This window comes from Glycine soja, chromosome 4 (assembly GCF_004193775.1).
Source record: "Glycine soja cultivar W05 chromosome 4, ASM419377v2, whole genome shotgun sequence".
NCBI classification, from domain to species: domain Eukaryota; kingdom Viridiplantae; phylum Streptophyta; class Magnoliopsida; order Fabales; family Fabaceae; genus Glycine; species Glycine soja.
In genome coordinates, this window is record NC_041005.1 from 8,834,317 (window position 1) to 8,859,899 (window position 25,583).

Sequence of the window (25,583 nt, forward strand, 5' to 3'; positions counted from 1 at the left end):
ACTATACAAATAAATTTATAAAATTATTATTATCTTTCATTCATTTTATTAATATTTTTTAAGTTTAAAATAATTTAAGACAAAAGTTACAATGAGATATGGGGAGTAATTAAGACTTTTTTTCTTTGACAAAAACTACTACTATAAATTTGAAATGTCAAATAAATGAGTTTTCAAGTTATTAATCAAATCCAGTAAAAAAAAGTTATTTATCAAATATATCTATATAATAAAATATAAATCATAAAATGTGTTTTGACAATCATGTCAATTGTCAACTAAACATAAGTCATCAAATGCATTTATTAAAAAAAATATTTTTTATAACTTTTTCTTTCGCTTTTACCCTTAAACCTTAACGTTTTACTCTACTCTTTTTACTTTATCTATTTCTGAATTGTTTTTATACCATTATCCCTATTATCGTCTCTTTTCGAGATTCTTCTTTTTGTCTTAATTATTGTTTTCTTTTTAATACTATTTTTTTAAGATTAATGAAATAAACTCGTATCCACGCCTAATACATCCAGAAGGACCAGAACAGAGGAACATAAAAGTCCAAAAATCAATCAAAAGTCCACTAATTCTCTCCTTTATTTTTTTTTTTCTACAGAAATCTCTTGTTATTTTAATATACTACATTATATGATCTGTTTTACACTTTAATCATGCACACCAAGGCAGACATCGAGCCCCACAATCAAAGAAAAATAATAATAAAAAAGTACTGAAAGGCACAGATTGCGGATTCCCTCAAAATAAACGGGAAAAAAAAATCAAAAAATTCAAAAGCAACAAAAAAAAAAAGAAAAAAGAAAAAGAATGTGTATGTTGATTTTTCACAAATTGTCCCTGAAAATGACCGTTGGCCATATGTCACCTTACCGTTGCAAAACTTAACCGTGGGACCGGACTGAGTTGCCCCGGGTCAAGAAACGGGTTGGTGGACCGAGTAAACTCGGCGGCGTTCCCTGCCACCACCACCACCGCGAGCCACTTCCTTTCAATCTCCTTCTTCCTCGCCACACCCTTCTCCTTGGTCTTCTTAACCGAATCCCAGAACTCATTGTTCTTTCCCCTATTCACAAACAAAAGCACCAACTTTTCACGAGTCTCCTCCAATCTCCCCAAATACCCCACCAACTCGTTCAACTCACCCACGTCCTCCATTATTCTTCCCCCAAGCTCCTCAACACGCATCAAAATCTCACCTTGCACGCTCCTATAATTCTCCCCCACCAATCTCACAACCTCGTACACCAACTCGTTCCTCTGAAGGTGCAACGAATCTGGAACGTGGCTTGTTTGTTCGACGAAACCCACGAGAGCCTCCAACTTATACAACAAATCCGCATTCGACGCCTTCGAAACCAAAGTCTTTTTCTTTTCTTGGGACTCGCAAGAGTGGTTCAAGTAATAACCTAAGATCCTTGAAACGGTTAAGATCTGTTCCAACACTCCCGCGTACCAGCGAACCCACGAACTGAGTTCGAGCGATTCCAAGTCCGAGCCGTCTCGGAAGGTGGAGAGGTTCAAGAAATTGTGGCCACCGTAGGAAGGGTAACAGGAGAGTTGGTCTTTCAAAATGAAGGGTCCCTTTACGACGACGTTGTGGAGTGTGTAGAGGCATTTGAGTGCCACGGTGGCGCTGCGCGTGCTGTGGAGGCGGTCCATTAGCGCGTCGATGCAAGCGCGAGGGTGGCGCTTCTGGTGGGACCCGACCACGAGGACGGCGGAGATTGTTTCCTCGGAGGGCAGCGCGGCGAGGGCGTGCGTGGTGGCACGGAGCACGTGCACGCGGACGGAGGACACGTGTCGCTTCGTGGATAGCGCTGCAGCGATTACTGAGGCTTTGTCTTTGAGGCTTTGAGCCAAATTTCTTAATCGATTTTGCTGGGCCATTGCGGAAGAAGAAGAATTTGGTACCTTATATAAAGGGTTGTGTTTTTGAGTCAGAAACCCAATCTTCACTCGCATTGCATTCTCACACGCATACGGTGCCTAAATTATATTTTATTTATTTAGTTATTGTTTAATTATCCTTTAAGTCACTATGATTATAGGTAAATTTTTTATTTCTTAAAATTTATATTTTAATTTTTTTAAAAAAAATTATCGCAAAATTTTTTTAATTAATAAAATTAAATTTTTTTAATAATAAATATTTTTTTAAAAATAAAATATAAATTTCAGCAACTACAAAATTTAACTATTAAACTTCGGAGAGGGACAAATTTAAAAATCATATATATTAAATGAATAATTTAATCTTTATTTATTTATTCGTGGAAAAAGAAACCACGTCGTTTTTAAGACTTTATGATAAATAATTAGATATCAGATGAAGGATATGGAATTCAGACCTTATTATTTCATTATTATATGCTTCCCCGCGTTTTCCTTCTCTTTGTTAACGCGGGCAAGGAAACTAATTTCTTTTTCTCTCAACTACATTGAAAAGACTATTAGTTAGTATTTGTTTATTATGTGCATAAAAGAGACTTTTTTTTAAAATTATTTAATTTGACCATTTACAAAAATTAGTCTCATTCGCTGGCTGATAGATATTTTATTCTTTATTTTTATTGACTTTTATTAATTCAATTGTTATCTTACTCTTTCTTTTTGAAACTAGTTCTTTCACCCATCCGATGCATGAAATCTTTTATATTGAAGGTCAAATAATATAGTTAGAACTTATATTTAATAGACATAATATTATGATAAAAGAAATAAAAAAAAAAGAATAAATGTATTTTGAGAAGAATCTATAGGTAATAAATAAACTGTAAAAATGTTCAATAAATATTAAGGAAAGATATATGTGCATTAAATGGAGTGGAAAATATTATACTTGTAGACAATAATGAATTCCATCAATAATTACTAAATTAAAATACAAAATATATCACTTTTAAGTTTGTACAAAAAAGAAACAAAGGCAATTAATATAAAGGGTGTGTAAAAGTTGTTAACTTTATCGGAAATAAAACTTATGAACAAATTATACAATTGATTAAACATGTTATAAAACAAAAAATAAACTCTAAACTAGTCATTAAATATTACATTACAACATATTTGAATTAAATTTTTAAATAAAATTATTGGCATTATAATATTAAAAATATTACATATTTTAAATATGACGGCAATCAAGTCAGACATGTTTTGGAAAAATATTAAATACATACTTTAAAGTCTTTACAATAATTGAAATTCATTTGTATTGAACAATTTAATGCTAAAAATAAAATACTTGTTTTACAACGGTAAAAATATAATACTTTAACTATAAAAATGAAAACTTTTCAATGACTCGTTAAAAATAAATTATAGATTATTAAAAATATTATAATTTGAAAAACCACATTAATAATTGTTTAAATGAAATACATTTAATTACAATAATAATTATTTTCAATGACCCATTAAAATAATATTTATATTAGGAAAGACAGTTCAAAAGCAACATTTTATCTTATTTTAAGTATTAAAATCATTCATGTTCAATTTTCTTTTTTACAGCAGTTGAATATCCTTCTCAAAAATCATAAATATGATAAACGAACGCATATTATTTAAAATTATTTTTAAAAACATTATTAATTTTGACTTTATTTAAATTAAAAATTAAAAACTAAATATTTCTTTCATTTTATTTTTTGTTTATGATGTCTTTGTTAAAAATAGTAACAAATTAATAAATAAATGCATAATAACAAAAACATAAATGCATGAATTCAAACAACAAATATTGAAATTGAAAACTATTCATGTTCAATATCCTTCTTAAAGATCATAAAATATTATAAATGATTTCATTATTTAAACATATTTTTAAAAACATTATTTTATTTTGAATTTATTTAAATTCAAAACTAAAAATTAATTTTATTTGTTTACTTTAGTTTTTGAGGTCTTTGTTTGAAAAAAGGCATAAATTAATAAATAAATGCATTATAGCAAAAACATAAATACATGAATTCAACCAACAAATATTAAAACCATTCATGACCAACCTCTTTTTTACAGCTGTTCAATATCCTTCTTAAAAATCATAAAATTGATAAATGAATGTATTATTTAAAATTTATTTATTTTGACTTTATTTAAATTCAAAATTAAATACTAAATATTTCTTTCATTTTATTTTTGTTTATGAGGTCTTTGTTTAAAAAAATCATAAATTAATAAATAAATTCATAATAACCAAAACATAAATGTATGAATTCAAACAAAAAATATTAAAACCATTAATGTTCAGTATCTTTCTCCCAATACTTAATAATGAACAAAAATAATACAATTCCTGTAATATATATATTATTCAATAAAATATGCTTAAAAATGAAAAATTAAAATACTCAATAATCAATCCTTAAAACCTGATTATAAAATTAGAAAGAAATATTTTATAAAATGCTTATGTAACAATATATTTTATTAAATAAACAAGAAACAAAAGAATTAAAAAAATTATTTAAATGGGCCTTTTGTAACGATCTTTTCTCACTACATGTTTCCAAAACAACTCTAAACAATTCAAAGAGTTTATTTTTAGATATAGCTCCCAAACTATTTTGTTTATGAATTGAGGTTCATGTGATAGCATTCGCATTAACTTTGTCTTAACTTTGCATACACACATATAGCAGTAATATAACATATACAAAAAATACCTCGAGCATATATTATAAAACATAAAGAGAAAATATTTGAGCTATATAACACTGCAACCAACAAATATTAAAGTATTTTCAAAAGTGATGTGTGAATACAACGATGTATTCATCAACAAAAGAATACATAGAAAAATGAGGGATACATCTCGCACACCCTATGCTGATCATCCTTTCAAGTTAACGATGGGGTGGTTGATCACCTAGCAAATGTAGCTCATGGTTATGGTGTTGGGTTACATATGTTGCATACCCCTCTCGTGGGTACTTGTTTGTTTCTTATTTTGGATGCTATTCAGTTATTGCTCTCAGCACGTAGCATTTGCGCTAAATGTTCATGCACCACATTAAATTGCTATCAGCATCCCATTACATTTCGGAAAACCAAGTGTGGAATTTATGGAGGTACTGATAGTAATGTATGTAAGTGCAGCAAGCAGCAGTCTAACATCTGTTTGTAGTTTTTTCTTAGGTTTTGTCCTTCATAAAAAATACTGAGTGTTGCTAGGTGCACCCAGCATTATTGCTGGTGCACCCAGCATTCTTAAAAAATGATAAAATTGTTCTTGCTTGATTTTCCTCCTACGGATCAACTTGATTCGTAAGTTGATCCGTAAGAGGAAAAATAATTATAATATACTTTAAAGATACAACATATTTATTTATAATATAATTAAATCTATTTTTTTAGAATAAATTTGTTTAGAAGATGATATTAAAATACTTACTCAGTCCTATTATAATTATTGTTTAAGGTTATTTTATACATATTAATAAAAATCAATAAATACATAAAAGATAATATTATAAAGAATTAATCATATCATTATTAATATTATAAAGAATATAAAAAAATAATTAGTATTATATTAAAAATTAAAATACTAACTACTTTATAATACATTTTTTTACATGATCATTAGTATAAGTGGGAAAATAGTAATTATAAGAGAATTTAAAAATATTAGTACGTTATATAAGATCTTAGATAACGACTGATGTCCATTTTTTGTTTAATTTTTTTTTACACCTTTTTCAACTTCTTTATTTCAATTATATTTAAAGTTATATTTTAAATTATTTTTTATTAGTTGGTAAACTAAGTTAACTAGACCATTTTAATAACACACGTGTATATAGACACAAATGGAATACACAATCAATGAAAATAAATAAAACTAACATTAGTAATGAAAATAAATAAAACCAACAATACTCATGAAATGAGTTCATGTACAATATCTATATATACAAGGAATATCAATGTAAAATATGTACATAAAATACGCCTGATCAGTGCGCTGCCTGCGTCTACACCTAACGTATACTAGATGGTCTTGTGTCACACTCCTGACCAATCTGAGGCATTCTTCGATCACCTCATGTGTCGATGAGCCAGACGTGACCACCCCTAGACTCAGATGGCGCTCCAACCTCTCAGCAATGTCATCACAAACTTCCTGTTACATACAAAACAAACTAATTACACAAATTATTATGCAAATATTAAGGTAAATGACGTAAATTATTAGTATTACTTACCACTGCATGTCTGGGCTCCTCCGCAGATGTCGACGATGCTCCTGGCTCCGGCACGCGAGGGATATCCGTCTGCGGGGCCTGAGGGACGACTTGGGGCTGCGGGGCGCGACCATGAGGCAGAGGATCTAATGCGTGGCCTATTGTCATGAAAGGATGGGAGATGCAGAAGAACCAGTTGATGTAGTCACTGGAACACGCCTCTAGCACAACGCACACCTCACTTGCAGGTACGATATGATCCTCGTAGTGCATCCACCTGTCGTGTATATCATCATACGAGACCCATGAATCGACAGGAGGAGCAGGAATGGTCTGCGTGTAGCCAAACTGCCGCACGACCCTCTCCGATCGGTAATAAACAGCAACAGGCCCCCAGCGAAAGAGACCGAAATAGCATGATCTGACGTGGAAGTCCCGGACCTCCCGATGCTCCCCATAAGGGATCCAGCAGACATCCGGAATCTGGAGTCGGTCTAGGCGCTCCCTGTACGATGGCGTGCGAATTCTTTTCACGGTCTTCTTCGTCGCAATCCACCTGCACGCACGCGGAGAAGCCTCGTCGTAGTCCTGGTCAGCGGTGGACTCCGCGACCGAGGGAAAGTGCTCGTAAATCCAGCACTACAGATGTAACATTCAAATTATAAACATTAATAATGAAAGTTTAACAAAATTTAAAGTAAATCCAGCACTACAGATGGACATTGGTTGCACTCTTGTTAGCAAACAGAGTGAAACCCAGTAGGTGAAGAAGATATGCGCGAGTCGCAGCTATCCAATGACCTGCCTGGCATCGGCGCTGATATATATCACGTACCCATTGCAGGCGTACGTACGATCCACGACACTGGACTGTCTCAGCCCTAGCAGACTCTGGAGAGACCATCAACAAGTCCACCAGCATCTGAACCGCATCGTCCACGTGCAAGGGCTCAAATGCGTGTAAGTCGCCAATAACGGGAAGATGGAGAAGAGAGGAGACGTCGTCCAATGTGATGGTGAGCTCTCCCACCGGGAGATGGAAACTAGACGTCTCCCGGTGCCACCGCTCCACAAACGCGGACAAAAGTCCCCGATCGCCGGTGTCTACCGAACACGCGATCAGAGGACTTAGTCCTGTACCAGCAATAAGTCCCTCAATGGCAGGGACAGGCCTGCCTAAACTGTGGACCTTCCTCCCATGAGAGGATAGCTTCAATTCAGGATGCTCCTGAATTGAAGTATAAAGGAACATAAAATTCGTTAAAATTATCATTTAAAGGAAAACTAATTTCAATCATAAAGTATAATTTACAAGTAACTAAAAATAAATAGTATAAATACCTCTCCCGTCCATACGCTGCAAGCAACGTGATCCGCATACGCTGTCAACACAGATGGGTCGCTCGGACCACCCGGAAATCCCTGAGGCTGATCCTCAACCGCCTCTACGCCTGCGTCCGCAGGAATGTCCTCCACAACAGCTGGTGCCTCCATCGGGTCATCTTGAACATCTGGCGCAGGGATGACTGGCTCATTGACGTGATCCGCAGTCACAGCGACTCGCTGCCTCCATGCGGATGCAGTAGGCCGTCGACGCTGCGGAGCATCATCGGAATCATCACGATCTCCTCTGCCCAGACCTCTGCCAGTGACTTGACCTAAGGCATGACCTAATCCTCTAGTCCTAACCATGATCTGCAAATGAGTACCGCAAAATCCATCACTCATTTCATTTTCTCAAATTTCAAGCATTTGGTTAACTCAATTCAATTACTCTAATGGCCACTTGTTGTTTTATCATATGTTTTACTTATTAGAGAGAAACTTGATGAGCTTTATGAATCTGACAAACAATGGTCAACAGCATCTCAAATGCTTAGTGGTATTGACCTTGATTCAGGAAGGTGTTGTTTTGTGTTTTGTTCTATTTTTATAATTGACCAAAGCTAGAATAGAACTCATTAGAGGATTGAGCGAAGGAATAAAATAGCTAACTTGAACAAGTGCAGAAGAAGACTTAAATTCTTACTAAAATGTACAAATTTGGATGACTCTAATAGAAGTAACCCACTACTTTAAACTAATTCAATTGCCTTAACATGTTCACTTCATTATGATATCAATGTCAATTCCCTCCCTTGTTGGCTACCACAACTAGGACCATTCCTTGTTATACTGCTTGTGACAATTCCATCTAAGAACAATATATATTAATATATAGAACAATATTGATGTTCAGTCTGAAATAGAAATAAGAACAGCGAGTAAAAGTTGCAATCATTATAGGATTTGGATTAATTGTTCTCCTAACCCTCATAAAACTTTCTCTCTAAATGTTTTCTATATACACTAATTGATTGTCCTTATAGTATTCTATCTAGAAATAATCCACATTGACCAATATGTTTTTGTTGACCAGTTCTATAAAAAGCTAATAATGCTAGTCCTAAATATGTTGTGAATGTTGAAATTGAAGTTAGTAGTGTGACCACCGGATAATGATTCATGAAGGAATGATGTGTGTGGATAAACGAAATAGAATCAAACCAGGATTGATGTGTGTGGATAAACAAAAATTAGGAATTAATGCTAAGATAGTGTTTGATGTGTGTGGATAAACGAAATAGAATCAAAATATACCATTTCTCAACACAATATTGTGTTTTGTTCTATTTTTATAATTCACCAAAGCTAGAATAGAACCCATTGGTTATGTTCCATTTTGTAACTTCTGTTCTAATATGTTTACCAAATGCTACCTAAGAGTGTAACACTTACCAAAAATATATGATTGGATTCCTAGGATTCCTAGGAATAAGCATTTAGGACTGTGAAAGGTGTTGGCGGGGGTGGCATCTTTGTGCCCATGCTTACTCTAGTTGTGATTTTTATCTTTGTAATAATGAGACTAGTTTTACTAGCAATATTTGGTTTGGAATATTTGGATAATTTCATACAAGCACTACCTATCTCTTGGAATTTTTTAAATGAAGTAATTCATGCTAATCATTCAACGCCAATGGGTATTGTTGATGTATTTTTTTTTGTAGGGTGGATCACATCAGTCCGAAAGTAGCATCACATGTGGATCCACTAGGATTTTTATAACACGTTGTAATTATAGTACCTCTGGTACTCTTTTATTAATATATATATATATATCCTATTTTGCTGATAAAAAAAATGCTAATCAATAAAACACACTGATGTGTGTTTTATTCTATTCATCATATAAGGGGGAGCATCCTAACTAATATGTATGTCTACCAAAAAGGGATATTAGGTGCTAACCGGGACAAGATTTTTTTCTAATGTGTCCAAGAAACAACCAAAAAAAGCTAATTAAAGGGGGAGCATTGTCAGTAATTACAATGTTCAAGTTCAACAATATTGAAACAACCAAAAACAAAATAAGGCAAGCAAACCTAATTAAAGGGGGAGCATTGATTTGGTATTTTTTCAATTAAAATGAAACTGTTACTTTTACGGATCAAGTGATCCGTAAACTGTTTTTTAGTATTTACGGATCACCTGATCCGTAAGCCTCTTACGGATCAAGTTGATCCGTAAGAGTCTTACGGATCAAGTGGTCCGTAAATACTAAAAAACAGTTTACGGATCACTTGATCCGTAAGCCTCTTCCGGATCAACTTGATCCGTAAGAGGCTTACGGATCAGGTGATCCGTAAACAGCCCAACAACTTTCCGGTAGCGGTTTCCGCCATCGCCGGCAACAATGGTGGAAGAAGAAGAAACGCGAAGGAGAAACGTACCTCGAAGAAGAAGCAGAAACTCGAAGAAGAAGCAGAAACGCAAAGAAGAAGCTTTCCACTTGATCCCGACAACAATGGCGGCAACGAAGATGAGGAAGAAGCATAAACGCGAAGAAGAAGACTTCACTTAGGAAGAAGAGGCAGCGCGAAGAAGAAGAAGAACGAAGAAGATGCAGAATGAAGCAGAAGAATGAAGAACAAGAATGAAGCAGAAGAAGTAGAACCGTCCGAGAAAGGAAGAAGAAGAAGTAGGTGCGGGAGAGAGAGAGGCGAGAGAATTTTTTTTTTAAAAATCCTAAGGGGCTTTTAAGTCTTTTCCCACAAATTGCTGGTGCACCAGCAAAACTGCTGGGTGCACCTAGTAGCACTCAAAAATACTGCACGGATAAAAACCCAAACGGGCAACAAATATTTAATACAGGGCTCTTACGATTTGCATCTCGTTTTTCCTAAGTACACCCCAATATCCCCTTTCTGCCTCTCAATTATCCATTATACCCTTTTTCTTAAAGAAATACACCCCTTTTTCTTTCTGGAAATGTATTTCTAAAATTACATATACCTATTCCAGAAACGTATCTTTAGAACTATGTTTCATAGTTTTAGAGATATACTTATAGAATAAATATATATTTTTTAATAAAATATCACTTAAGAATTAAGATGGTTGATGAGAAATAAAAAAAAAAAAGATGATAAAAACTTATCTTATACTCATATTTTTTAGTTTTATTTTCAATATATCATTAGTGTTCTTTAAATTCTATTTAAAATCTTATTTTTATCTTATCTTTATTATTCTTTAAATCTAATTTTAACTTCATCATATATTCATTATATAATATTGTGTTTTCATCATTATTGTATAATAGTTTGTGTTTTTCTTCAAGTGACACTGTATTTCAAGATACATTCATCACTAACTTCATACATTATACACCTTTATTACAAAGTTTTATTAAAAAATATATACCTATTCCAGAAATTTATCTTTGAAATTATGAATCATAGTTTGGGAGATACATTTTTTATATAGGTATATGTAATTCCAAAAAAATGTTTCTGGAAAGTAAAAGGAGTGTACATCTTTAAGCAAAAGGGTATAATGGGTAATTGTGAGGTAGAAAGGAGGTAAGGGGTGCAAATAGCAAGAGCCTAATAGAGTGCTAGTACGGGTCTTCTAACTTTATAGGGCTAGTAATGGGGTTTCGCGGTAACACGACAAAAGAAGTGGGGGATTTGCTAGGGGCACCCAGCAGAATTGTTGGTGCACCCAGCAAATTTTAAAAATCCCAAAAATGCCCTTCATGCTTTTTTGCAAACTTGTTCCGTTGACAGGGGCGGAAGAATTCTTTCGTGGGACTCCACGGAAGAACCTTCTTCCGCAGTTATAATGTCAACTGCGGAAGAATTCTTCCGCCCCTGTCAACTACAGGGAAGAACCTTCTTCCGTGGGACTCAGCCACATCCTCAGCCATCTGGGTAACCCGTTGCCTACGTGCGGAGGCAGTGGGCCTATGACGGCGAGGAACATCCTCAGGCACATCCTGACTAAGGTCTCTGCCTCTACCTGTGCCTACCAGACGACGTAGACCTCGTGTTCTAACCATGATCTAAAATCATGAAGAACACTCAAATAATTTGTGTAACAAAGCTTTGGAATTCTAACTAATCCACATAATTTATCCAAACCCACGGATTATATATTTAGTTCAACATAATTTATCCAAATAATTGACATACAAATGCATATATATCAAATGCATATATAAATCACACCAAATATAATTCAATTGATTAGTAGAACTCAAATCCTGTCATTGTGATTCTCTCAAGACACAATTCTACTTATTAAACCAGAAGCTTTATTTTTCTTTCCTTTATACATTGCTATTACAATCAATTATTGTGGTATAAATTCCTTTAATTCATCTCTAAGTTCAAGTTAAATCAAAGAAATTATATGAACTGTCTAACTTAACATCATCACACGAATTTCATTAACTAAGCAATTTCTCACAGTGCAAATGGTTCTGACAAGCCTTGAGCAGTGGTAACCCTGTGTCTCTTGAATAGCAGAGCCACTGCTATTCAAGTAGGCATGATGATGGGGTTTTTCCATCCCCGCCCTGAAACTCAAATTACTTAGGAGTGGATTTTTTGAATTACATTTATGTGGAGTGAAACACTTTGATTGATTGTGAATTGAAATTGTATAAAAATACAGAGTATGGTCAAATATTCAAAAAGGGCACAAGGCTTGCGGATCCATGTGGGTGCTTGGATTTCTAATCACCAACTGCACATGAATCTTAGTTACAATGAAAGTGAACTATTACAATATTCTAGTTCATATGGTAAGGTATGGAGAAAAGAGTAAGCACTCGAACAAAGCATTTGTTCTTACTAGGAAGGGCTAGATACATAGCTCACATGTGTCATTTAATTTGTCCTAGTTGTCTATTATTCTTTCAATAAGAGCTTTTCATCCTTGTCAAGGAAGGGATTCAATGGTCAGAATAAGGATAATTTGTCCTAGTTGTCTATTATTCTTTCAATAAGAGCATTTGTTCTTACTAGGCTTTATCACCAAATAAGGATATTTGGTTTGTATTGAGTATTAGTAATACTAATTACCCATAATTCCTGCCAATTTCTAGCCTTATTTTTATTTTTTAAATTTTAATTAAGCTAATTATGTCAACGTATATGCTTTGTAAAGAAATTCCTACTAAACTTTTTCATACCATTTAGAGTGCATTTGGTTTGGAATGACTTGGATTTGTAACTAATACAAATACATGTAACTAATACAAATGTGGGTGCTTGGATTTGTAATCACCAAGTGCATCATTTTGTATTCAAAATTCTCAACACATCATTTTGTATTCAAAATTCTCAATACATCAAATTAGAGGAATCAAGGTGCTCCATCATTTCGTGTTCAATTTGTTAACTAGCTATTTATGTTGCATTTTACAATATTATCTTCTACTAACACATGATGCTACTAGCTAGACTCGTCTCATGCTCGATCTCTGTCCCGTAACAGGCATAGCACACCATGTTCTTTTAAATTGTAGCTGAGGTTCCTCACCATAGTGTCATATTTCCTGTGAAAAGGAATTGGATAACCAATTTAATTTTGCTCTTTCATGTTGTGTTCCACATAACAATTCAATTTATGCATTGTATACAATCATTCACACATTCTAACCAAATGACAGCAAATAACAGTTCAATTTAGACATCCTAGTGCATAAGTCAATCACACCAAATCACAACAAATAACAATTCAATTTAGACATCCCAATAGCAACTAAAAAACACAAAATTAGGGAGTTTGTGTAACTTAAATACCATATACACTCTGTAACACTTAATAAATAAATAAAAACTTACTAATAATATCAATAAATTGCAGGTTCAGACATAATTTTCAAGAAAAATAACCAATATACAACAAAATGCTTCCTGCGGAAGAAGTTTGGCAGCTTCTTCCGCGAGCAGAAAATGCACTCTACGGAAGAAGGTGTTCTTCCGCGAGTGTAACAACACGGAAATGGAGTCAGCGGAAGAAGGTGTTCTTCCGCGGGCTCCTGCGGAAGAAACTAAAAAGGTTCTTCCGCGGGTGCCAGCGGAAGAACTTTTCACATTTCTTCCGCAGGAGCTCGCAGAAGAACACCTTCTTCCGCTGAATCCATTTCCGTCCCCTAACACACGCGCGGAAGAAGCTTCTTTCCGCGGAAGAACTTCGTGTTCAATCTCCAGCACCAAACAACCGCAATGTCGTTTATCCTAAGGCCATTAACGTTATTCTAACAGTAATCCAAAGCCAATGGAGTTAGAACACTAACCTCGATGGCGGAAGAAACGCTTAAACAACCCAATGAAGAACTCCAAGGGACGCAACCAAAATGGAGAAGAAGACTGCTGCGAGGAACACTGCTACGAGGAGGAAGAAGACTGCTGCGAGGAAGCCCATTGAAGAACACGAACGAGGAAGGGAGCGTGGAAGAACACGAACGAGGAAGGGAGCGCGGAAGAACACGAACGAGGAAGCTGAAGAAGAAAGGGGAAGAAGGGGAGAAAATGCTGGGTGCACGGAACGGGAATGAGGGCGGAAGAAGAAACTTTGTTTTTTAAAATTTATTAACTTTTGATTTTTAAACGAAGGGCATTTTTGTAACTTCAATAAATTGCTGGGTGCACCAGCAATTTTGCTGGGTGCACCTAGCAACAGCCAAGAAGTGGGGAGAGGTCTTTCATCTTCTGAAGTGTCGTGAATGTAATGTTTCCAAAATAATTAAAACAAAACAAAAACAGTGTGGTGCATGTACGTTTAGTCGTACACGGAACTTAGTTTGCTCCTTTGTCTAAATTCACATGTTACTAATACTACTTCTCTTACATTGTGGACCAATGCCTCCAAGGCTGAGAACAAATTGAAAGAATTCACTAGATCAAGCACCACCACAAGATACTATGCTCCAAAAGTGTTAAATGCAAGGAAAGTAACCTGATTGGCAAGAAAACAAAAAGGGTAACACCTCGACCAGAAGCACCAATTAGACCATAAAATCTCATTGACCAATGTTTAGAAAAATGTAGAACTGTATTAATATACGTATAGTACGGGGAGAACACGGTATTTGTTTTATAGTATATAGAGAGAAAGGGAGATCAATTTATATTGTTATAAGTATACCAATTCTTATACTTTTCGATCATTTTTTCATTAGATAATTTTAATTTAAAATATACCCTTAAACTAAAACCCATTATCATTTCTATAAAATTTTACATTAATTCAAATTTATCTAGTAATTCATTGATATATCAAAATTAACATTATATATATATATATATATATATATATATATATATATATATATATCAAATTAACGAAGGAGCAAATAAAAATTATTAATTCAATTCTATTTTAGTTATTTAAAAAGGATAAAAATATAATTGTTAATTTTCTAAAACAAACTTTAACATTAGAATAGAGACAAAATATTTTAATTTGGCATTTAAAATTAAAAAAAATCGTTATGAACAAGAGTCGATGTTCGAGAGTCACAAGAATTATAAGAATATTGTGAATTTGTGAGACATTTGTTATGTCATTGTTAAATATACACTATTATTGTTTGTAATAATTTATAATTTATATATTTTATATAATTATTAGCATCGGGCTTTCTGATACAAGTAATGACTTGGTTAATTTAAAGATTCTGTTAAACGAGTGACACTTCATTTAATATTTCTTTTTGAATTATATAATATGGCAAGGTTCATTCTTAATTAATTACGACTTCATGTCAATCATACTATAAGACATTCTTCATTTGATAGGAATTTAATTGTTAAAAATTCAGTAACGTCGTTATCATATTTTATCAATGTAGTTTTTATTTAATATGTTATATTATCGATGGCATTAATTATATAATAATCACCCTTATTTCGTTTGAAAACTCACTTGAACTGACTATTAAAGATGATGATCAAACAAAGAAATAGATAAATTCAATTTATTTTACTTTTGAAAATAAAAAAGCCAAAAAATTACTGAAATAAAAAATAACATGACATGATTCAAAAAAAACCATAAATAAAAAAAATTGGGGCAAAAACACTGAAATATGGATAGGGGTCAATTAAATTATTTTGTTCAAAGGATCATCCTAATAAAAAAAAAAAAAAATAACGCTTCATCGTAGGATTCGTTTCACCATAGATTTCGCGATATTCACCGAGAGAAAATAATATTGCTGTAAGAGGGGTATAAATACAGTCTGAATTTATTTACAAATAACAGCCCATATGTAATTAATAATAAACTGCTCTATAATAACACTTGCTATATATCCTTCTTTCTCTTATAATTGTACTAGTAATCCAGATAATAATTAATAACTTCATAATAGTATATATAATTGCTTTATAACTATAATAAATAATAAATAAACTATTGACCTTTTGCATTATCGTAACATTTCCAGTACACTATAAATATATTAAATAAAGCCATTATAACCCTCATAAATTATTATATTAACCAATCAGAACTCAGAATAGAAAGCATATAACCTATAGAGCATGGCAGCACTATAGGTTCTTAAAAAAAATATTACTACTGTCTTTATACGTCTTCTGTTTTTCGGTACTTAAGTGCTAATGTTGTAAGATGGGCACACAACGGATGAAAAGATTAATGGATAAGTTTTTCTAGATAGAATGATAAAATAAGAAGAACGGAATCAAATAAACTTCTATATAAATTAAAATATTTTTTTATTAATTAATTTGTAAATGTTTTCCCATTTTTTTATATAAATTATATAAGAGAATTTTTAAAAATTAACTAATAAATAAATCATTTTAATTTATAGAGAAACTCTTTTGTTTTTCCAAGATATACTTCTAAAAAAATTTACCAAATAGACCCTAACACAAATAAGCATATCTTCAAATCAAATCAGCAAGACTAGAAAAGAAGCAAATGTTTCATATTTTCAAATTTATTCATGTTTACAAAATCCTAGAAAAGAAGCCATTGTAATCATAAAAATTACAAAATATTACTCCAAAATTTCCAAACTCCAAAACCATACAAATAAATATTACTGCAGCATATATAAAAATTACAAAAAAAAAATAAAAATGTAACTATATACATGAGCACAAAGGCTGGTTTGGTAAATGGCAAAAGCAAAAGCCATTGTGAAACTGTGAAAGTAATGATATTATGATCATCTTTGACTTTTAGCCACCAAATAAAAAATGAAGCATCTAAACCTCACTAATATCCCTTGTCGTGGAGAATAACCGATCCGAAGACCGTTCCCCGACATCATCCTTAATCGAGCGTGGCCGAGAAAACCACCCCCTAACGTGAGGACTGGTGCTGTTTCTTGTCACGTGAGGGCTGAGGCTGCTACCAAGGCTCCTTGCCCTGTAACCCCTCCTTCCACTATTCTCGCGCGTGAACGTCACGCTCACGCCGCAACTCTTGGTGCGACTCAGCATAAGCTCGTTCCGCACTTCCTCAGGCAAACGCAGCGTAAACCGTTCACAATTCTCCCCGGGTTGAACCAGCGAGTGCCCCGTCGAGTGAGACCGCGGAAACCAACTCGCGATACTAAGACCCGTTGACCATGGTCGCGGCGGTGTACGGTTCTGACTAAGCAAATCAGCACCCACGGTTTCGGGTCGGGTTGATGAGGTTAAAACGGGCTGCTCCGGATCCGGGTTTTGGATAGGAGCAGAACACCGGTCATCGGGTTTGGAAGTAAGATTGGCGCGACAGACGGGGCAAGTGGAGTGGTTTGCGAGCCACGCGTCGATGCAGTCGGAGTGGAACACGTGGCTGCAGTTGGGGATGAAACGCAGCGTTTCATCCTCCTCGAACTCGTTTAGGCACACGGCGCATTCTAGCGTGGCGCGCCCTATCTTGAGGCTCTTCACGGTGGAGTACACGAACGTCGGGAACGTTTCGATGACTTCGCGGCCGAGGCCGCGTTGCCGGCGCGAGATCGAGATGGAGAGGTCGAACCTCCCTCCCATCCTGCGCTCCGCGCACTGGCGCGTGTACACGGAGAGGAACCCTAGGATGAAGAACACCACCACCAGGATCAGCAGAACGATGGCCATGGATTTGTCGAACTTCAGCCTCGTAAAGCGGTCCTGCTGCGGCGGCGGCGTCAGCGTGTTCGGAGGCTGCGCGGTGGCCTGCGGCGGAAATTCCGTGAGGAGAAAGAAATAGAAAAGAAAAAGAAGGTCATGGTGGAAAATGGAGTGTGTGAAAGTGGTCATTAGGGTTCAGGTGTACAAGCAAAGAATTTGGATGGTTTTGGTCTTAATTAATAATAGCCACCCACCGTACATGCATACTCATTGTTTTCTTTTGACTCTGGTAATTAATATTTAATGATATGGCTGTTACAAAAAAAGCAGTAGCGTAAGGCACTGGGGCGTTTTGGATAATGGTGGCGAAGGAAAAAAAGAGGGTGGTTAAAGTATTCAACTTCTTTGGAATTGGGTCGTGCTATGATTTTATTCTACTATTTGGTTTTGGGGTTTGAAGGAGTCGCCATAGACTTTGCTTCCTGAGGTAGCTTAATTGCTTGCTTGCAGCTTCATTGGGACGGAAATTTTCCTAAAGAGGATATATAAAGCTTTTATTTTAGGTAGGTATTGAAAAAAGAATTCAAAACTTTCTTAATTATTAGTAGTACTGTTTTTGTTTTTGTGATAATTTATGTTTTTCTTGATTTGAGAATACATATTTATTTCTGTTCCTCACCGACCCCTCCCTTCCGACCAAATAAACCTCGGTCAATTGTTGTCTTAGCGTTGTGTTCTAAAATCTTCTGTTCGACTACGTCAGAAGGAAGAAAAAAAACAAATAATCCTCGAGGGATGATTTTGAGATTTTACTGGATACTGGATAGTGGATAGGAATCTATGACTTGATTTATATCGAAATTTAAAAAATTGGATTAAAATTCTTAAAAATCTATTTAGTTAAAAAAAATAATGCGACTAGTTTCCAACGAAATAAAGTGCCTATTATGGGGCAGTTTCTCAAAGCATAAGTGGTCACTCTATGCACATAAACAAAGATCAAACCTGCATCGTATGATTAAAAGCCAACCAAAATTACTTGTAACTTATATCACATCTTACGTGCTAAAAACATTTTAATTTAAATAATATATATATATAATAACTTAGCATCAAAGTCACTGGATGTAAATCAAAGATTTGAAATAAATATATTAATCCATTGTATTAATTAACATATATACTATAGAATTAGAGGTAGTTAATTACGAAAAAAAATTCATTGGTTTGGTGATTTTAATAAATTATTAGTTTTTATTCCTCAATAAGACTCTGATTTCGCTTCCAAATAAATAAATAAAACAGACTCTAATTTCTCTTCCAAATAAATAAATAAGAGAATTGTGAGTGATTTCATATATTAGAGATTTTTCAAAGGTATTATATATGAGCATGTGAATACTTCAAGCTTAATTTTGGGGGAATTCTAATGAGCCACCACGGCTTTCATTGAAAAGTGAAACCTGCATACACCTACACAAATATTTTGATGTCAAAGTCAAAAAGTGTAAGAAATACAAAAAATGAGTTTTGATCCATACTTGTAAACATGAAATTGAAGCAAGCAAGTTATCGACTAAAAGTAATCGAAGATTATGAGTGATAACTGGAGCTCGCCCTCCTTATCTAGTGTGTCCAAATCTCCATCAAGCAATTCAACACTCTGAATTTTGTAAGAAAAAACGGTTTCTTCATTGAGGTTTCCATTGAAAACACACTAACATTTGAATATGGACACCCGTCAACCAAAGGAATATCTCAATATCTCATAGCAAATTCCAAATAAATTAATCGGTAGAAGTACGTAAGGAAAGTACATATTATTATAGTCTTATATGCGTCTTACACTCGTTTCTCTCGTATTCTCAATGTTCTCATAGTCAAGCCACCAAATAAAAGTAAGCATTCTAGCTAAGATAGTAAAGTTTTCATTAAATTTAAAACCTAATTTTTAAAAGGTTAATCAGTAGTAGTGTCATCTTCATATATAAAAATTCAATTATTTATATAAAGAATTATATAATTTTGTAATTTATTAATCCATTAATTCTTATATATTAAATTAATTTGAGTACACTCGTTGCTAAAAGTGAAACTCTTTCTTAATCTACCTTTGTCAATGTCTCATATAACTTACCTTAATTATATGTCATTTAATTTGTATTTTGAAAAATACTATTTCTTAAATTTAATTAATCCGTTGTCAGTACTAAAAACCAAAAAAATATGGAAAACTGGAATTGGAAGAAAGAAATGAAATACAGTGCTAAAATAAAATAATAAACCCAACTTTAGCAGTCCAAGCCCAATAGTATTAATCGAACTACTTCATGAAGCCCAGTATAGTGAATCAGACGCAGAGCCCAAATAAGTGTGATATTATTAGGAGAGTTACTATTGGCCTCATGATAATTATTCCTAGCCCCTACAAAGGGGTTGATACTTTTTTATTTCAAAAACACCCTCCCCATGGAATCACGATTTTGCTACACAAAACACACAACGGAATCATGATTCCGTTACGCACCAATTTTCACACCCTTATTCTCAACAGAATCACAATTCCATTGTATTCATATACAATGGAATCACGTTTCCATTTTTTGAGCCTTAAACATAACAAATAAATCATGATTTCTGTTATTATATTTTGCGGCATCCCCCTTAACACAATGATATCATGATTCAATTGTGGATAATTTTTTTATCATAGTGGAATTGTGATTCTATTATAATAAAAAAAATTATCCACAACGGAATCATGATTCCATTGGATAAAAAAAGAGAAGAAAAACACATTTGTGTGAAGCTTAAATGTGTCTTTTTATTGAATACTGCAACACTGCATTTATTGTCCATTTATTGGCTGAGACTGCTTTTTTTCTGAGATATATTGATTGAACACCACTTTTTCCAATACACAATTACTAAACAATAATCATTTTTCTTGATATGCATACCAACCGTATTAAATATAGACACAATTTAAACCATTTATGTTTTTGTTGCTATCTCAACTATTGATATGGTATAGGTCATGAGAGAACAATAGACCATCTAATATAAACATTAGTAGAGATTTGATGCAACTCAACATCTTTACTTGATATTCATTATATTGCTTAAAACATGGAGAGTGTATCTGCTCTTGTGTATTGCAATGATGACATAATTTTATCATCTGAAGGGATATTGTGTGAATGTCCTAGTGGTCCTCAAGTCATCACAATAAGTGATCACATGTCGCTAGATGTCTTAAGGAATACAATTATTGACGCCATCGGATGTTACAAAGTTTTAGTTGATTTTTTTTACCGTCAACCAATTTACGTCAATGATGGTTGTGTTGAATAAGAGTTTATGAAGCTTAAACCCGACAATGATATAGGAAAAATGTTTTTCATCTTTTCGGACTTTAGTAGCAAAGGTCTAGCAAGCTTTGCATGGGACCTGAAGCCATCTAGAATCGATCCTACAAGAAAAAATTCAATTAGTAAATATTTTTTAAGTGACAATTCAGGAAAGAAGATTAACAAAATCCATTTTGATTTATCTGGCAAGAGTAGTTTCTCACCTAGTACATACTCTGTCAGTAGCTGCCCAAGGGGTAGATGTACAGGAGGATGTGGTGGCTCTCCCTCCTTTGGCGGAATGACATATGGGTAGGAAACCTGATAAAACCAAGGTAGATAGTTAGGGATACAAGCCCAAGGACCCCTAGGTGACACAAAATCTCTAGTGGAATAACATGTTGTTGCTGTGGCGTCCCTAAATAATGACTGGTTTAATAGTAATAAATTAAATAGCAGAAGCCATGGGAATTTTTTTTTTCCGCACGGTTATTTATTTCACGATAATTAATTTCAAAAAGAAAATTATCACTATAGAGTCCTGAGTGGCCAGTTCACAACTCTATTCGGATTCATTTCTTTCTGATCACTTATAACCTCCAAACTATTTTCTTTTTCAGAAAAAATATCTGTCATCATTTTGGGTCGTCACGTGAGAAATAATAAGGTGCGGTCGATAAACTCTTTTCAAATAAAGTTCGTTAACATTTCTTTTTCAAATAACAAGATAAAACATAATTGTTTTCATCATCAAAAACTGTCCAGAGCAAAGGTAACAACTGTGGTGGCTTCAGCCACAATATATATACAATCATCAAAATTTCTATACAAGAGGTCTACCCACCCAAAAATCAAAAGAGTAAACCTAGCAGTCTGAACTAGATACACCCACCCACAAAAGTATATACGCTTAATCTAAGGAGCCGTCTGCTATGATGAAGAGTCGTCACTATTCGTTGTCCCTCCAGGGCCACTCTCTTCTGTAGAGTCTGCCTCAGATGCTGGCATAATATCCTCTGGAGAATCAACATCAGGGAGCGGGTCCTCATCATCCTCTGGTAAGTCAGGGGCATCCATAGTAGGTTCAGGAGATAACTCCTCTGGGTCCTCTTCAAGATCCTCTTTAGAGGATGACACCTCTATCAATTGAGCAGGCTCAACTAGTCGATATGGAGTAGGCGTAGGTAGTATCCACTCCACAGGCTGCTGAAGTGTGCGTGCGGGTTGCTCCGGATGTACTAGCGAAGTAGCAGTGAGTCGAACTGTGCCACGGAATTGGCACCTCTCATTGCCTTCGAGGGTCTCCCAAACACCCTCTAGGCACTCCATCACGACGCGATCATGGATCAACTGCGTTGCCATCGCGATCTACAAGAGATAAAAGAAAGAGGGGTAGACTCTTTCACAAGAAATCTAACTACACAGGTAACAATACAATGCGTCCCATAACGGCTACGCACTGACAAAATGTCTTTTTCAAGAGATTTCCTCTCTGGTAATCGATTACCAAAGTATGTAATCGATTACGAGTGCCCAAAAATGAATTACAACAGTTGTTGCACATTGGAACTTAAAATTTACATTGTGTAATCGATTACACATAAATGGTAATCGATTACCAGCAACATATAACACTGTGTAATCGATTACACACAAATGGTAATCGATTACCAGCAGCTACTGCACGTTCTGTTTCAATTTTTAAACCCTATAATCAATTACACAATGTCTTGTAATCGATTACCAGAGGGAATTTTTCAGATAAAAACACAAGATAGATAGCTGGCCAGCCGCTACACAAGCCTTCCTGCTTCGTGGACTTTTGTTCCTTTATTGGTTGACTGCCAGGAGCTAGCCTGCTGAGGTACGCCACAGGTTCTAACTGGCTGACTATGCCTGGGTTGGGTCGGGATTGGCCAAGCTTGGTTTTGGGCAATAGCACCCCACCTGACGTCCCCAAGGTCTCCTGACCCTCGCGACATATCCTCAGGTACCACTCTATGGTCAACTAATAAAAGTTGGAAAACTGACTCTTCCACACTTTCTCACACAGGGCTTATTGGGTTATGGGGCACCCGTCATATGTGGTACTAAGTGGCGATCAGGTGATGGCGCAAAACAAATATCTCATTTCCACAAGCCCAGGCATAAGCACACCATCCCCAGTTGCCCACCTTTAAATTGAGCTCACGTACACGTACGTAGCTCTTCTCCTCGTTCCTCTCCGCACCGGGTCCCCATCAACCCCTCCAAGCCTTCACAATGTCAAATCAATTCAATTCTATTTGACATGAAACTACCTTGGAAAAAAATAGAGTGGAGGCAGAAATATTTACACAAGATTCATTCGAATTCCACAGAGTTTTTCCTACCAACATACCTCAGTAAAGTCCTCATCCCTGATTCGTTAACCATTGGATCGCCTTGAAAATTTAACTGGGGGTTTCTAATACAGAAATCTACGTTTTGACCGTTGGGATCTACTAAAGAATGTCTAGAACACAAGATATAGTACCTTTACCGTGACAGCAAAAACTAGCACTGAACAACTAGTTTTTTTTCTACATAATTGGCAGATTTGCTGCATGATTGGGCAGCTTTTCAGCATAATTTTGCAGATTTTCAAAATCTAGCTTACATGCATCCAATTCCACTCAAATTGGATCCTACAAGTCCTAAACCATGTATAAATCATGTTCAAGCCAAAAACAAACTTCAAACCAAGGTAAAGCAAATTATAGGTATCCAAAACCCACCAAATTTAGTGAATTTTCAAGGTTTGAAAGGTGAAAATGAAAATTGGGTGATTTTGGGGTAAACTCTCATCTTCATCAAGTCTATAACATTGAATTAGACTTGCTCAAACTAATTTTAAGGTAAAATCTCCACCTATTCAAAATTTGACCTCTCAACACTCAATTTACATTATAAATGGCTTTTTTCTTTCACATTTGCCACTAATTTTCCTCATTTGCTCTGACCAAGCTTTCCTACAAGTCCTAATTGACATTCTAAACTAGAATCAACTCACTTTAAACTCAAATTTCCACTAACACCAAATTTGGCTTTCTAAACCTCAAAATCTCACACTTTTCCACCTACAACACTATCATTCTCACATTTAACTCTAAGCTAACTCTCCCCATCCTCTCTACCAGTTTTCTATCTACATTTTAAGCACACATATATCTCAAAACATCATTATTGAACCCTAAATCAACATGGGCAATTTTTCTTACATTAAACATGTCAAGTTTAGCATCATTACAACAATTTCCTTCACAAACAACTACCCTAAAGCAATAACCTAGTAGAACTACCCATTATAGCTCCCAAGAACCCAACACCCACAGATTTCAAGTGAGGAGAAGTCCACCCTTTCCTGAAATTGAAGGTCCCACGAGGTAGAGGTAGGCTCCTAGACTCCAAAAACAGTTTTATCTTGCAATTTGGTGTGGAAATGAAGGCGGATTTGAAGCTTGAAGAGAGACAACAATGGTGGTGAAGAAAATGAAAAAGAAACGTGGAGGAAGAAAAAGAGAGTTGTGTTGGAAGTTTCTGGAGAAAGAGAGAGAATATTTGGCTTTTAAAATGGTTTTTCTTTTCTTTTTCATTTTCTTTTTAAAAACAATTCCACATGTCATTTTTTAATAGGAGCAAAAAGGGCCCACCTTTACCTTTGAATTGACCACATACTCAGCCATAAAAGAAGAAAAAAACTGGACCTTTTTGGATGCTAAAATCCTGCCTCGGTTTGCATGCCGCCTCTCCGGTTCCAGTTCTTTGCATTTCTCTGCACCCGTCGGGGCCCATTTTCAAAGGTAGGCAATATATATATCAAAATGCTCAGAATAAGACCCTGAGCGTGGTTCAGAGGTTGGTTTTGTTTAATTATAAGTTGTACGCAAAACGATAATTTTTAGACTAATTAATTGCGAATTAATCTATAACCGTCCAGTTATGGGTTACTCTTCATTAATTAGTCTAACCCACGTATTTCTCCCCCAATGTACATACTTCTACCAAGAATATATATATATATATATATATATATAATCATTTAAATGTAATACTTACAAAATTCCGGGTAGAAATTCCAGGATGTCACAATTGCCACTTCGCCCACACCATATCAAAAGCCTTATACGTGAGACGCTACGGTGGATGACGTGGGATGTGTTGAACATGACCAAACTACCTCAGCACCCACTCTAGAAGATAGGACCACACGTATGTCCCTCACTTAATGAAGCCAAGTAAAAGGGTATGCTAGGGGACAACATTCATCTCGAGGTCATCCAGCTTCTCCCTAATCGAATGAGTCTGCCCAGTGCCTTGTGTTGGCTTCCATATGTTGGCTACTAGGTCATCCAAAGCACCAGTCTTAGGCTCGAAATAGACAACAGTGGACAAATGCACAAACGCCCAAGACTATAAAAAACATTATAAAAAAAATTAGTTACAATAATAAAGAAAATAAAAATACAAATAATCACAATTAAACAATTATTTGCTAACCATGACTAACGTCATGTAACCTCTAACTTGCTTGCTGGTGTATTAGCTCGCATAGGAGAAATGGTTGTATAGGTACGCCAGTGCAGTGAATCCCCAAGTGTATT

General features: G+C 34.9%; 3 protein-coding genes across 3 annotated transcripts; all 3 read right to left on the reverse strand.

The window, feature by feature from the left end:
• Window positions 1-565: 565 nt before the first annotated feature.
• LOC114409249 (putative clathrin assembly protein At4g40080) lies at window positions 566-1,918 on the reverse strand. Its single transcript, XM_028372641.1, has one exon. The coding sequence runs from the start codon at window positions 1,900-1,902 to the stop codon at window positions 877-879; it is 1,026 nt and encodes a 341-aa protein (XP_028228442.1). The 5' UTR covers window positions 1,903-1,918; the 3' UTR covers window positions 566-876.
• A 4,431-nt stretch (window positions 1,919-6,349) lies between these two features.
• Window positions 6,350-7,931, reverse strand: LOC114410508. The gene is made up of 4 exons (XM_028374498.1): window positions 7,545-7,931; window positions 7,039-7,431; window positions 6,441-6,842; window positions 6,350-6,361 (listed from the first exon to the last, which is right to left on the reverse strand). The coding sequence occupies exons 1-4, from the start codon at window positions 7,929-7,931 to the stop codon at window positions 6,350-6,352; spliced, it is 1,194 nt and encodes a 397-aa protein (XP_028230299.1).
• An 8,625-nt stretch (window positions 7,932-16,556) lies between these two features.
• Window positions 16,557-18,211, reverse strand: LOC114409250 (RING-H2 finger protein ATL38-like). The gene has a single exon (XM_028372642.1). It carries the CDS (start codon window positions 17,798-17,800, stop codon window positions 16,778-16,780), a length of 1,023 nt encoding a protein of 340 aa, XP_028228443.1. The 5' UTR covers window positions 17,801-18,211; the 3' UTR covers window positions 16,557-16,777.
• Between the last annotated feature and the right edge of the window lie 7,372 nt (window positions 18,212-25,583).